The sequence below is a fragment of the Actinia tenebrosa genome, unplaced genomic scaffold (assembly GCF_029948245.1).
Source record: "Actinia tenebrosa isolate PJP-AT-01 unplaced genomic scaffold, QUT_ActTen_1.0 PGA_scaffold12__29_contigs__length_12842862, whole genome shotgun sequence".
In the NCBI taxonomy this organism is placed as follows: domain Eukaryota; kingdom Metazoa; phylum Cnidaria; class Anthozoa; order Actiniaria; family Actiniidae; genus Actinia; species Actinia tenebrosa.
Genome location: NW_028292572.1, coordinates 10749327 through 10764219, shown reverse-complemented (window position 1 = coordinate 10764219; position 14893 = coordinate 10749327). Strand labels below are relative to the sequence as shown.

At 39.0% G+C, this 14893-nt stretch overlaps 3 protein-coding genes across 4 annotated transcripts; all 3 read left to right on the top strand.

The window, feature by feature from the left end:
- The first annotated feature begins 330 nt into the window (after positions 1 to 330).
- Positions 331 to 6306, top strand: LOC116304555 (fibroblast growth factor receptor 2). Of its 2 annotated transcripts, none has more exons than XM_031714306.2 (6): positions 331 to 528; positions 1807 to 2024; positions 2949 to 3254; positions 3651 to 4064; positions 4525 to 4916; positions 5355 to 6306. In XM_031714306.2, the coding sequence occupies exons 2-6, from the start codon at positions 1964 to 1966 to the stop codon at positions 5562 to 5564; spliced, it is 1383 nt and encodes a 460-aa protein (XP_031570166.1). In that variant the 5' UTR covers positions 331 to 528; positions 1807 to 1963; the 3' UTR covers positions 5565 to 6306. The 2 variants fall into 2 exon arrangements, with proteins under 2 accessions (XP_031570166.1, XP_031570165.1); XM_031714305.2 differs by having other exon boundaries at positions 1804 to 2024.
- A 386-nt stretch (positions 6307 to 6692) lies between these two features.
- Positions 6693 to 11474, top strand: LOC148912244 (uncharacterized). The gene is made up of 5 exons (XM_089028199.1): positions 6693 to 6910; positions 7834 to 8005; positions 8527 to 8673; positions 9258 to 9362; positions 10227 to 11474. Exons 1-5 carry the CDS (start codon positions 6851 to 6853, stop codon positions 11153 to 11155), a joined length of 1413 nt encoding a protein of 470 aa, XP_088884325.1. The 5' UTR covers positions 6693 to 6850; the 3' UTR covers positions 11156 to 11474.
- Positions 11475 to 11591: 117 nt separating this feature from the next.
- LOC148912243 (uncharacterized) lies at positions 11592 to 14624 on the top strand. The gene is made up of 2 exons (XM_089028201.1): positions 11592 to 11899; positions 13098 to 14624. Exons 1-2 carry the CDS (start codon positions 11749 to 11751, stop codon positions 14018 to 14020), a joined length of 1074 nt encoding a protein of 357 aa, XP_088884327.1. The 5' UTR covers positions 11592 to 11748; the 3' UTR covers positions 14021 to 14624.
- Positions 14625 to 14893: the final 269 nt, after the last annotated feature.

Below are 14893 nucleotides of genomic sequence, written 5' to 3'. Positions count from 1 at the left end.
TTAAAATTAAAGCCGAGTTTACAGATTGTAACGTGACGACAAATATCGTTTACAGCAAGACGACGTTATCATTTTTCTGCGTGACAGCTGGTAATGCAATCCTCCTTCCCTTAAAGGTTAACAACCATGTTTTTAACAATTTTTGTCTCTGTGGTTTAAAGCAGTAGAATAATTATGCTCATTAATGGCTCATCCTATAAAAACAAGCTTTTGTTTTTAAGAACCGCTTGAAACAAGAGAATTGTGGTTAAAAGTTGTTGAACATCGTTAATAATTAATGCAGTACTGCTCTGAATTCCGGTCATTTGAAAAAAGGCTCGTAAAGTCGAGTTTTATTTTTCCAGCAAAATTACGTCTTTTCACAACTGCAACAATTGGCCAAGAGCACAAAGGGATCCCATATCTCATCATCGGAACATCTGCTTGGCTTGATAACAAACGCCGCTGATTCGAATCGCGTGCTCACATGAGTCAGACGTAAACATTGTTGACAAGGGATCGAAGGAGAAAGATAGACAGAAAGTCAAGGTAATTCGGGGATTTACTTGTCTTTTGATCTCGTATTATTTGCCATCGTTTACAGAAAATACTTCATGATTATTCCTTCCGCTAACACAAATCAAACATGGAATACTAACTAAGAATGCCAGAGGAAAGTCTTTGTCTAATTGCTATCATCTAGAGCCCTGGAAACGTTCTTTTTAAAGCCGCGGCCAGAGGTATAAGATGTTTCATGTATGTGATTTAAGCTCCAAGCTCGTCCTTTCTTGCGTTATTTCTGGCGCTCAAAATTCAACCTTTATAAGATTTCCTTTTTACTTACTAACGGGGAACAGAAACTGGACCGAAATAACTTGAAAGCGCCAGTATTCATTGGTGACTTTTTAAAATACATCGGCTCAGTTTTCTGACTTCAGCTGTCAAAAATTTGAATTATTGACAGATAGATCCCAAACCTATCGTATTCACTGAAAACCTTATAAATCAATAAATGCAGCCCTTATCAAATTCTCTTCGTTTGCCCTTCTCTTGGGACTCGGGTTTTCGGGAGGAATGTGGTGTGCAAATAGGATGTATATTAATGAAATTTTTCAATTTTTTTTTTGTATCCTTAATTAGTATACACACAAATATCGAATGACGTCTGCAGAAAATAATAACATTCGTTTATTTTTTTCATTTGTCGGCAAAAACGTCGAAGATATTACTTTAAAAGATTTTTTCTTTATATTTAATCGTTGTCTTAGAAACATAATCGGTATTTACGTAAATGGCAGTATTTGCTAGCCAAAAAAATAAAGATTGTATCAGAACTGGTTTCAAAAAAATACCTTTCTAAGTAAAGGATGGAGATTCATGACAAAGATTTTCTCTTAATCTTTCAAATATTTGTTCAGGATATTAAGTTACATTAAGCTAGACATTTGAAACATGAACAAAATAATTTAAATCTACTCTTTCTTGGTGTATATTAAGGTTAGATTCCAGAGACTTTCGCGAAGAACTTTCGCACCTTCACGTTATAAATAATGTAGAATCATTATTTAAAATACAATTTGAATTTTCAGTGTTTTTCAAACCAAAGTTTTTTTCGTGAAATACCGCATATTTGTTCTACTAATCAAGCCACTACAAAACAAATAAATTGTTTTGAAAGCCGTAAAATACACCCACACTTAGTTGAACAGTAAGGGGGAGATTCTGATATTCAAACGGGAATTATTATAACAATGAGTCGCTATCCCATGGTGGGTAACACTTTTGAGATTATTTCATAATATTCATGTATTTCTTACGTCGCAGCAGACAATAAAGCCAACAGTTACTCGTGCTGCTGTTAATAGTGTACAAATCATTGTGAGCTCCTGTAAGAAGACGTTATTGAATGATGTAACAGCCTGACTACGTAAAGAGAATACTTATCTTGATCATCTACCTATATTTCAACAAATGTATCCTAAGTATGGTTTATTGTATTGGCCTGTGCGTGATGACTATTCTAAACTGTCTGTCATGTACTGCAGGTAAGGTTTTATTTTTATTTAACAGTGTGACTTCAACCCAATATATATTTTTTCGAGTACAAACACGATCCCAAAAGCTTCACAAAACAAAATATTATGGTGAAGATATATGTTAATTTGAATAAAATATCCAACCTACAAATACAATGAGAAGATAGATATATATCGTTGATAGTTGGATTGTGGTTTAGAAAAAACTTCCAATGTTGTTAACGATAAATGTTAATAAACTAGTATCCGTTCCTCTCAGTTTTCATTCATTAATTCATTCATTTATTCTTCATTTTCTTCTTTCTATTAATTCATATTCATAACTTCATTTATTTATTCAGTCATTGTTTTATTCTCTTTTTTGTTTCCTTCCTTGTTGTATTCTCACACGAACATTTTAAGTAGAATGATTTTGCGAAGTATACGTAATTTCGCGATAAACTATCAATTTTGTCTATCAAGACAAAAATATCGTCGTTTTAAAAAATTGATAACACTCTGACCACAATACATTTCATCCATTATAATTTCTTAAATCTCATTAATCAAATAGAAGGAAACTGACCACCACCATGATAACCAATCCGGCATACTATGAAATTACACAACACCGGTCGGTGAACTTTCTAACCGCCAGATATTGCGGGTAGTATGTGGTTAGGCGGTTATGGTATATCTTGCTAATCGAAATCTTGGTGGTTAACCATTAGACATGACAATGTGAAGTAGTAGAAGTGTCTAGGAGACAGTTTTGACGATGTTAGGATTATAGTTGGATTCTTCTAAATGTTTTGAAAAGAAGGTTTGTTTTTACACTGGAAGTGATTGACTGTCGACTGACTGTCTGACTGACTTTCTGACTGACTGTCTGACTGACTGACTGACTGACTGACTGACTGACAGACTGATAATTTCCCCTATTATATTTTGTAGGTGTTCAAAGTGATCGCTTACGACCAAGTCATCCTACCACCAAAGTGGTAGCAACCGTGGGCTCAACAGCCCGGTTAAACTGTTCAGCGGTAGCCACCCAGAAAAACGTCAGCATCGCATTCAAGTGGTTCAAATATGGCAGGCCATTATTGGAAGTGACTTCCAGACGTAGGGACAGTATTTTTAGGCTTGGTCGTCACGTGCTTGTGTTTGACGAGGTTCTATTGGCTGATGCAGGAAGGTATATGTGTATGAGGATAACTGGTCATAAAACTGAGAACTGGACCTTCAACTTGTCTGTTAAAGGTATGAATAGCCAGAGTAGATGAAACGACTCCTAGCCTTTCTGCTTATGCCTTTATTAATACGCACCGCTGTGATTGGACGATTAACACGACTGACAGTGGAAAGCCAGTTCAATGTTATATGCGTATCCTCTTAGCCACAACTAGTGAAGAAAGAAATAATACTCAGGGTGCGCTTTTGTTACCCTTACGAAAACTGCGCAACTCGTATGTTATTGAGCGGAAATGTTTACTAGGTCGGGCTCTCGTGAGGTCTTTCCCCTCTCACTCCAGTGCTCTGCGACTCTCGAACGAAGGACACTGGAACAAGAAGGCTTGAATTTATTAGCATTGCACTACAAACGTTTTTCCTTCTTATAATACTTAAGCACTTACAACTATTTGTGTTTTTTTCTAGAACCTCGAGAACATCCCATCATCGTCGACGAACCTCAAGGAAACATGTCCACTACGTTAGGCCAGACTGCAATTCTTAGTTGTAAAATACAAACTCAATCAATCACGTATATTGAATGGCGTTTTCTTCAGTCCATTCCTACAAATACTTCAAGGAATATCTCAATGAAGGAATCGTTTATAACACCTTCGACAAAAATCGTACCGACGAAGTTACGGCTGCGAGTTGTCGTTCCTTTACTCTTGGATGGTGCGTCGGGAAGCCGTCGTACGACAGTCGGTGAGCGCCGACAGATTCACGAAGATCTTTTGTATATTTATAATGTGTCTTCTAATGATAGTGGTACATATATCTGCTTGGCTTTTAATAAGTATGGCAAGGCAATCAAGGAAACTACGCTAACTATATCAGCAGGTTAGAAACTTATATTCTTTATTAATGATATATATATATTTTTTCTTAATATATTTCATAATAATTTTGAGAAAATTACTTTAAAACTGATGCGTAAGAATAGGATAGGATAGGTAAAGATAAGTGAGGCTAGAAGGTATTGATCTGGACATGTTGATCATTTCATAGTCATGTGACCTGGCATGATCACGTGACATGCTTTAAAGCGATTAGTCGATCCAACTTACGCTCCATCCGAAAAATCAAGCTTTACCTTTTTTTTTTTTGGAAATACTGACTGGGAACGATTTAATGGCAATGACTTTTACTCCAATAGGTTTCTCACTATTTCCTCTCTATATATATTGTTATGATTGTTTAGAGAACAAACACCAAGTGCCCGATACCCAATCGTGTCTTCAAGGACGTACTAACTATTCTCGCAAACCCAATCAAACTAACTCCGTATTTTTATCACTAGCACAAAGTACAAAACCAAGTTGTGTTCCAAGGAGTTTAGCAGCCGATGATTCCAATATTCCAATAGCCATTTTGATAGCGATTCCTGCATTTCTGTTCTTCCTTGCTTGCACAGTAATAATAAGGGCGCTCGAAAAGGCACGACAACAAAAGAAATTAGCCAAACTAGCTAAAGCAGAAAAGGAAAGAGAGAAAGAACAAAAACAAGAAAAAACAAAAGATATTATCCAATCAAAATCAAGTCTTACTGATATTAACGAAAATAGACCTGTAGCCATGGTAACGGCACAGAACTTTAGGCCGGTGCACGTGATCGATGAAAGAATTCGAGCCTTCAGTACTGATGAACAGCGGTTTGATTCCATATCCACGTCATCAGCGTCTGAGGTAGAGGTAAGGCGCTAAAGACTATAATTGAACACGATTGGGGGGGGGGGGGTGAGGTTAAAATTTGGTTATGAACTGGCCTCTCTTACTGGCTATCATGATTGCTATCATATCATACCTGATACCCATTTTTTAATTTCTCTTTGTTGTGCGCACTTCAACCACTCCATTCCCACAATCCAAGCACTTGTCCAGGTACAACAAATGGGTGCCTGGTAAATCATACTCTGGTATGTATGGTATTCTTGCTTGCGCACACCTCGACCACTCCAAGTGCGCACAAGGTGATCCTATCATTCCCGACTTCCAACCCAAACACAACGATAAAGAACTAAGTAAACATGTTTTCTCTTTGGCTTCCTTTTTTGAGAATATCGACTACTTCACTAGGCAATCAAATATTCTTTCTCTCCTTGATTGAAATTCGTATTGGTTATTCGACAGGTTGTTCTTACCGACAATAAACTTGCTAATCAACTAAGCCTATCCAAACAAAGCTCTCTTCCAAGTAGCACCGACATCCCTTACACCTCACCCACACCAGACCTCGTTAGCTCGTCTAGCTGTGGAGTAGAACTTGACTGGGAAGGTATGGATCTTAATATACCTGATGGAATAGAACTGGTTGAACTGTCTAGAGAAGCAGAAGTTTGACAACAGATAGCAGCTATGGAATTCTTTAAAATTAGACTTGTATTCGTATGTAAAGATATTTTACTTGCAGAAGAAATGTAAATAACAACGTGTGCAGGTTATCTGGAAAAAGTGAGTTTTTATTGGCTTGTAAAAGTAGGTTATTTCTTAAAGCAACGCCTTTGGAAATCAGACAGTTTCAGTACGATATTGAGATATGCTGAAGAGATTTGAGAGTCCAAAGTAAGCATCAGTTGGCTGGCAAAACAGCTCGTGCTAAAGAGTATGACGAGAAAAGAAAGTAAGCTAAGGATTTATATTTTACTCTAGCGATAACAATTCATGACATTGATGTTTGTATTATTTAAAGTGAATGCCTAAGTAAAGTTTTAAATATATATACTAATATCATTGATGTATATATATTCTCCTAAAAGAGCCTATGTTTATATTACAGCCTTTTATCTCATTCAGTTGAGCCAAAACTGAGCGATTGTTGGATGCGAGTTTGAGTCGAAATTTAGGAGAAAACCCCAGAAAAATGAGGAAACTTGAGCGCGACGTCATTTTAATGAAAACAAAGGCTTTAAATTCTTAGTTTATCGGTGCATACGACCTAACATTTGTTATATTTTTTCCCGTTATCATGAGATACAAACTGGATATAGCAAAAATAGCATAGAATGGAAAGTATAGTAAATAATGGTTTGAGAGCTAGACAGGAAAATTACAACATTAAAACATACACTATTTGCATTAAGAATATATGGTACCATGGATACACTAATTGATTCCAGCATGTGTCTACTCGTGTACAGTTCTGGAGCTAACTCTGGGCTTTTTTTGAGTCAAGAAGAACGTTTACCGCCCTTACCCTTCTGGCACATCAGTTGCTTGTAACATTGAGAAGCATTGTTCGACGTTTTTCGTGCCGGCTTTTATACTCAGAAATATTGGGAGGAAACCTGGCAAACATCCAAACAAATCAGTTGAAGGAGACTGAAAAAGTCAAGCTCGGTCCATGATGACTGACAACTGGATGGGTTGCCAAAGTGCTCAGAACATAAATATTCATTGTGATGACTAGTGGGGAGAGCTTTGAACATAAAGTCACGTAATATTCTTGAAAGGATTGTAAACAAGTCCTTGGGATTCCTGTACATGATAAGTTCAAGAACACGATCGATCAACAGGACCTTTGTGACGACGCCTAGGTCAAGGACATTACGTCATGTGTCGAGTGTTATAAAAAGCAGACCACTGGAAGTCGCAGTAAAGTGGTTTACTGATTCATAAACCATTGAATCATGGAAGCCATTGTCTTGTTACTCCTGCTTGGATGTCTTACCGTTCATGCCAGCTATAAGGTATTTTGTGACGCCACGTGTGTTTATTCATCCCTTTGCTCCCCATAATCTTCTCTGGTTTGAGTAGCTCGATAACAATCTGATTTTACAGTCTGCGCAATATTCGCGTGTGTAAAAATTTCACCGTCTCTCTTGATGTTCTTCACAACTAGATGCACTTTTTGACATATGGACTGGCAATTAAAAAAAAATTATGTCGTCTTTCGTTTCAATTCCCTTGAATTTCTTCATGAGTAACTGTTCGTGTATTATATTAGTGCCTCTTTAGGATTCTTAGCTCATTTGGATATCAAATTATTGAGTATTTCCTTAGAATATTCACCACAAATTGCTGAGAAAATTTGAATAGCTGACGTTCGATATTATGGTAGAGTTGTCGAGCACAAAGCAATCCGAGTTGAGGCTCTGGGGTCCCTTTTTTGGCTATTATGTTATCTCGTTTGCGAGTGTTTTATTTTTCTTTGTATTAAGTATATGTAATGTGAGCGTTGATCACCTTGAAGATTCGAGTCAACGTCAATCAAGGAACTCGTGATTCAACAAGTGTTGACGTGCAGGCATCTTATGTTGTGTGGCGCAGGCATCCGTTCTTAGTTTCCTACGCAGCCACTTCGTGCGCCATCTTGGTTTAACATTAGGGACAAGCTCAAAGTGGTCCAAAATAGGAAACAGATTATAAATACTATAGTCTCCCTCAGGAAACTGTGGAAATGCTCGACGCTGTTTAGCACACATACATACAAAAATGCAGAACAGTCATTACTGACTATAGTTCGACTTTTAGTTTTGGAGATATTTGAGAACAACGTCAATTTCAAAGTTGGTTGGTACTGAATTCCCCACCCCTCCCCTCTTAATCGGGTCCCATAAGATGACAATACTTTTAACTTATTCCTTTCTAACACCTCTCTTTATTTCTGTAGTGTTCAGACACCCTGGCGTGTTCAGCGACCATGCTGAGCGATGTCAGTCAGTGCATGACCATCCCATTCAGCATTCAATCACTTACGAGTAACAACTTTAAAACCTGTAAGAAAGCGTGTGAGGCTCATATTGCCAAGAAGAAAACCATTTGTCAAGAGAACTGTCCCTCGCGTAAGTCTATCGTAGTGATAAAGCGTGGGTGGTGTGGTAGACCTTCAAACTCAGAGATGGAAAAATAGAAAACTCGCGCGCGTGCTCTGCGTAGTTATAAAGCACGCGGGGTACGCAGAACACGAGAAAAGTGTTAGGAGAAGCACACAAGCCTAAGCGCTTTTCAACACCTCTCGAGTGTTCTGCAAATCCTCAAATTCTACATAACTTCACATAGCACAGCAGGCAAGTTTGTATTCCTTTCATAACCCACAAAGTAGAATAATTGCATTATTTTGTACACAAACGAATGACGAGATATAAAACTTGCGCACGCGCGCTGTGTGCTCTCAAAGCTTCCGCTCCCAACCAATAAGAGAGCGAGATTTATGGCAGTTATTTCATAATTCAAAATGGTAAACTCAATATATCCCCTCACACTCCCCATCTTCCCTGTTGGAGGAAGGACTACATAGCGTACCCTACCGAGACCAATAATGTAATAGTAGCACCAAAATCAGGTTGTTTTTTTTTAAACACAGGAAAATGTATGGAATGTGTTGAAGCTGCTGAGAATTCTGTTAAAGAATGTAGACGGTTCTACCAGAAGATGAATGGCAGCACGTCTGATTGTGATACATTCGAGAGACAATTGATCAAGTGTTGCTCTAACAATGCGGCTCGTAAAGGTAAATATTCAAAAAAATTATCAATAACCTGAAACAACCTCTGGGATGATCTGAGTCAAGGCATGGCTAACTCACAGATTGAACCCTGAAACAACCTCTGGGCTGATCTAAGTCAGGGCATGGCTAACTCACAGATTGAACCCTGAAACAACCTCTGGGCTGATCTAAGTCAGGGCATGGCTAACTCACAGATTGAACCCTGAAACAACCTCTGGGCTGATCTAAGTCAGGGCATGGCTAACTCACAGATTGAACCTTGAAACAACCTCTGGGCTGATCTTAGTCATGGCATGGCTAACTCACAGATTGAACCCTGAAACAACCTCTGGGCTGATCTAAGTCATGGCATGGCTAACTCACAGATTGAACCCTGAAACAACCTCTGGGCTGATCTAAGTCACGGCTAACTCACAGATTTATCCATATAGAACTGAGAAACCCTTGAATCAACAAGGGAGAGACCTAACAAACCCAAAATAAAGTAATTCCTTGATTCTTTCACTCTATCGAATAAAAATTTAAAAGTAACTTGTAACATATATTGTAGTATAAAACACCTATTCGTTCATTGCTTTCTTTCTCAGTCTGTCGTGACTCGTACTGTCATAATGGTGGGGTTTGCAGAGGAGGGCCTAATGTCTTGTCCTGTAAATGTCCCAAGGGATTCACAGGAATGTACTGTCAAAAAAGTAAGTCAATGTTAGTCATTCCGAGGTTTAGTAAAAGACTGGCCCGAGTTAACATCGCAGAGCATATTCGGTCTGTCGTTTTTCCAAGATGGCTTCTATTTTGTCCCCTAAATCAGTCCCACAATGCACTGCAATGCCAACTCGACCCAGGCTTTTACTAAACCTCGCAATGAATAATTTTGTATTTAAGTTCTACCTGCTGGGTGATTTTGAAAGTAAAACATTTTATCTCGATCATATAAAGTGGTCGTAGTAGAGGGAGTGAGTAAGACTAAGTCTGTATCAGCATACAAGTGGCATGGGACCGTGCATCAGTGCTTATTTCAGTTGGGCTTATCAAGGGCAGATACAGGAGTTGGAACGTAAATTTTATGGCATTTGCCCTTCTCCATTGAAGATATACACACAGAAAAGAATAAAGAGTCTAATCAAAATGGAGATGCCTTATAGCGTTTTACTGAATAGCAAACCCCTCCCCTCCTCCACCCAATCTTTAACTAATCCTTGAACCAGCACTTGCCATGTACCACGATTTTCGTCATCTAGTCGGCAAAATGTTGTGGATTCACGAAGGGTAGCTGAGAAAACTGGAGGACATTTTTTTTTACCACAAAAAACTAAAACTTTCACTACAAAAACAAGGGTAAAATTGGAAAGAAAAACGGGGTTTTGATTTGCTGACGTGATTTATCGGTATATGTCCTCCTATTTCCCCTGGCTCTAGACCAATCAGAAAGCGAGAAAATTTATAATAGTGGTAAAATCAATCATAGGGTATATCCTTAGTAGTATTCTAGTAGACGAAGAGTAAGAGTCAATTAGTATTAAATATAATTGAGACGCAAAGCAAACGTCTGTCCTCAGGTCAATGTGCTGGTCGTCATGCTTGTACTAATGGCGGCGCGTGTGTTGGACACAAAAAATGCGCTTGTCTGCCAGACTTCACCGGGCCACGGTGTGAACGAAAGAGACTGGGTACCAAGATTAACCCAGCTCCTAACGCACAGGCTATCTTAGACGCCGGCGAGAGTGAGGGCAGCGGTATGTATTGGATCCAGCCTCCAGGAGAATCGATTGCCGTGCAGACGTATTGCGATATGACATACTCTGATGGGGGATGGATGCTGGCCAGTTATGGATATGTACACGGGGCAAGTAATTCCCCTTCTTCGCCTTTGAACAGAGCCATTCCAAACATGAACAACCCCATGGGATATGCTTGGCGTCCCACCAGACGCGCGGGAAGAAACGGTCTGATCAATCTATTGCATGGCGCCGTGATGATGGCACGAAATGCCACCTACATGATGATGGCAGCAGGTAACAACCCAGACGACGGTGGAATCGATCACTTCTCTCACGTCTATAGAATAGACCTACGACAAAACCCATACAAGATCACCTTTGCCAATCACAATCGTTTTCACGGCGCTATAGGAACCAATCAGATCCCTAAGATGCACGTGACTGATTTCCTGGTTGAAGGGTTGAAGGGAGACGTTGGAGAGTTTGTGCGATACGGACTGGGGGAATCATTGGGTGTGACCTGGGGTGATTCCTGTCCAACCGGATATGGATTCAACGATTTGGGTACTGAGCACTCATCATGGACAAAAGGTCCCTTTTTCCCCAGTGTCCACTCAGGAGATGGGCACTCCGGATGTTCTTCAGCTCCATGCAAGACGTTCCAGCCCGATGTCCATAGAGGTTCAGAGACATATGTCCACCATGGTTGGTACACGGCATCTGGTACTGTCGATAAAATAGGACAGACCTCGATTTGGTTCAAGTGAAAAGCGGCAAACTGTCTTTGAGGGAGCTAGTGAGTGAGCTCAGCAGAGGGATTTACATGAATTGCTTTGTCAATTGTTTAGCTTTCTTCTTGACAGTGTTTTTCCTCGTATCATTGATTTATTTTAATGATCATTCCCTTAATCGATCATTTAGTCTAAGCTAATAAACTTTGAGTATATTCATGAGTGGTAAAGTTGAAAGAACTATAGTGACGTATTAGATAATTAGATTTATTTGTAACTAGTGACAAACCAAATGATTTATGCAAGTATTAAGGGGTGTTAGCTGCTTGATTAGTTATTAAAGATGTGAACTATGTTTCTTCAAGCAATTTTTTCTCGGAAAAATATTCCGAGCAATGTTTTCATACGGCACATATTTCTGGAACAAACGCAGAAACCAGTACACCAAAAAGAAGGCTCAAATCTTTGAGAGGTTTTTCAGAGGTTCTTCAAGCAACAACCCAGAAGAGACAGGAAAAAATGCCATGAAAAGTCGACACCAAAAGTGGCACGTTCTCAATTCTTCTTCATGCAACACTCTGCTAGGCAACTGTAAATTGTATCTATTTGTTCGGATAACCTTATAAGGCATGACAGACAGGCCATCAAACCAAGAGACCCTACAAACACCACTACAAGGAAGTTTAGTGTCAGTTTTAGATTTTTGTCGGAAGGAGGCAGACATCATGAAGTCGTTGATTTTGCTAACCCTACTTGGAAGTCTTTATGTTCAATTACAAGGTAAGGCCTACAATACAAGCACACCTAAAAACTAAATACAATGATAAATCATTTTTCTGATTGATTTTTAGAAGTTTTAGCCTGCCAACTTTTCTAGATTATTTTTTTGGTTTTTGAGTTCAAGGAAATATTTACAAAAATTTAAAATAGCGAAAAATTAAGGTGCATCACTAAGCGAACCGAGATTGAGTTGAAGGTTTTCATTTTATTTTATCATTTTTATGCTTTAATTTCCAGTAAAAATGCTATAATTTTATGCGAACAACTTCAAGGGCGGATCCGGGGGGGGCAAAGGGGGGCTGAAACCCCCCCCTTCAGCAGAAAAGAAACAAAACGAAACTGAAGAATTGTATGGTTTTTTTATTGTTTTCCGTTGTGTTGACGGAAGAAACTCAATTAGCCCCCCCACCTAAACTCAATTAGCCCCCCCACCCCCTAAAATTTTGGCTGGATCCGCCCTTGAACTTAACGTCAGTGTTAATTAATCTCAAGTTTATCCATTTTCTTGTTTCGCGTTCTGGCGTGAATTAACAAGAAAAATTATCAGTGGCTAAAACTAAACAAATACTTCTTCAACAAGTGTTTAGTTTGTAGCAATGTTTTAACAAATCTTCCTAATTACGTTCTAATTTAGCCATTGCGTATATCTGTTTTGCGTTCTCTTATATATAAAAAAAACAGTGCCTCTTCAAAAATTTACGACTGCTTCGCAACAAATTTTTTGTAGTTCGTGGCAAAAATTTGACACATCTTTCTAATATTATTCTAATTTATCCATTGCATATATATATATACACACAGACCTAACCAAAAAAATTCTGTTACTTCAGATATATATATGTCTTTTGGTCTCGAGAGACTAAACAATAGAAAAACAAAAGATATATATATATATATATATGTAAAGTTGCAGAATTGTTTTGGTTAGGTGTACACACATATATATATATACACAATACATCACTTTAGCTGTTACTCCGAGTTTCATGCTCACGCGATCATCAGACAGACTTTAATCTGATGATGGAGTAAGCGTGAAACTCTTATACTGCCTTGTATTTGATCCATCTACAATCTATTACGCTCTGCAACTGATTTCATCGAGCACTCTACCGACAGTATAGACTCAAGCATATAGATTTATATATATACTTATATGATAATAATTTCATGATAAGCAATATTCTTTTTGCTTCAGGGCAATGTATTGGTCGTTATCGATGCCAGAATGGTGGCATTTGTGCAAATAAAAGTAAAACGTGCACTTGCCCTCAAGATTTTGCCGGAGCTCAGTGTGAACGTAAAAAGCTAGGTTCTAAGATCAACCCAGCTCCTAACGCACAGGCTATCTTAGACACCGGCGAGAGTGAAGGCAGCGGTATGTATTGGATCCAGCCTCCAGGAGAATCGATTGCCGCGCAGACGTATTGCGATATGACATACTCTGGTGGGGGATGGATGCTGGCCAGTTATGGATACGTTAGCTCTGTAGGTAGCTCACTTTTGAACAAAGCCATTCCAAACATGAACAACCCCATGGGATATGCTTGGCGTCCCACCAGACGCGCGGGGAAAAATGGTGTTATCAATCTATTGCATGGCGCTGTGATGATGGCACGAAATGCCACCTACATGATGATGGCAGCAGGTAACAACCCAAACAGCGGTGGAATCGATCACTTCTCTCACGTCTATAGAATAGATCTACGACAAAACCCATACAAGATCACCTTTGCCAATCACAATCGTTATCACGGTGCTGTGGGAGCCAATGGGATCCCTAAGATGCACGTGACTGATTTCCTGGTTGAAGGGTTGAAGGGAGACGTTGGAGAGTTTGTGCGATACGGACTGGGAGAATCATTGGGTGTGACCTGGGGTGATTCCTATCCCACCGGATATGGATTCAACGATTTGGGTACTGAGCACTCATCATGGACAAAAGGTCCCTTTTTCCCCAGTGTCCACTCAGGAGATGGGCACTCCGGATGTTCTTCAGCTCCATGCAAGACGTTCCAGCCCGATGTCCATAGGGGTTCAGAGACATATGTCCACCGTGGTTGGTACACGGCATCTGGTACTGTCAATAAAATAGGACAGACCTCGATTTGGTTCAAGTGAGGTGGTCAAACGCCTTCGACAAATGAATGTTTCAAATAAGAGAAAATTTTATTGGTAAGGGTAAAGTGATTTAAGGGCAGTTACAATAACCTTTAGTTTAAAAGTGTAAAGTCGTTAATTAATATTAGTCGTTAAATTACATCACGTCACGTCAAATCACTTAAAGTCACATCAAGTCACGTCACGTCAAGTCAAGTCACTACTAGTCAAATCACATCCACGTCATGTCACGTCACGTCAAGTCACTAATAGTCAAATCACATCTACGTCATATCACATCAAATCAGGTCACAACTAGTCAAATCACATCCTCGTCATGTTACGTCACGTCAGGTCACTACTAATCAAATCACATCCACGTCATGTGACGTCACGTCAGGTCACTGCTAGTCACATCACATTCATGTCAAGTCACGTCACGTCAAATCAAGTCACTTTACATCAGGTCACGTAACATAACATCATGTCACGTCATATAATTACGTCACGTCGTCTCAAGTAAACTCAAGTCAAACAAAGCAAAGTAAACTCCGTGATGTTAATATAAAACGCTTTAAACGATGGAATTGATGGGCAATAAATAAAATGCTTCAAATTTGTTCCAGTTACCTTGTCTGGCTCATGCAGTTCGATCATGACGAAAAGCTTTTAACAATAATCTAAATATTCATTTTTTCCCCCTTTACAATCTCAAGTTGATGATGCCGGATAGTTGTTTATTTTTAAAAGATGTCACGGACGAATCTAGAATTTTGAGTGCTTACGGACTCACGAGATTAGAAAGATGCACCTTATTAAACCACAAACTAATTCCAAGCTAGAAATGGGGTGTTGTAGCACCCTGTAACCTGAATTTTATTCAAAGCCTAGTTT

Bases quoted from the DNA above. Each gene is read 5' to 3' on its own strand.
- LOC116304555 (XM_031714306.2), top strand. From the start codon at position 1,964: ATGGTTTATTGTATTGGCCTGTGCGTGATGACTATTCTAAACTGTCTG. The intron at 2,025-2,948 runs GTAAGGTTTTAT...TATATTTTGTAG, and splicing joins CTGTCTGTCATGTACTGCAG to GTGTTCAAAGTGATCGCTTA. The intron at 3,255-3,650 runs GTATGAATAGCC...GTTTTTTTCTAG, and splicing joins CTTCAACTTGTCTGTTAAAG to AACCTCGAGAACATCCCATC.
- LOC148912244 (XM_089028199.1), top strand. From the start codon at position 6,851: ATGGAAGCCATTGTCTTGTTACTCCTGCTTGGATGTCTTACCGTTCAT. The intron at 8,006-8,526 runs GTAAGTCTATCG...TTTTAAACACAG, and splicing joins TCAAGAGAACTGTCCCTCGC to GAAAATGTATGGAATGTGTT. The intron at 9,363-10,226 runs GTAAGTCAATGT...GTCTGTCCTCAG, and splicing joins AGGAATGTACTGTCAAAAAA to GTCAATGTGCTGGTCGTCAT.
- LOC148912243 (XM_089028201.1), top strand. From the start codon at position 11,749: ATGACAGACAGGCCATCAAACCAAGAGACCCTACAAACACCACTACAA. The intron at 11,900-13,097 runs GTAAGGCCTACA...TTTTTGCTTCAG, and splicing joins TCTTTATGTTCAATTACAAG to GGCAATGTATTGGTCGTTAT.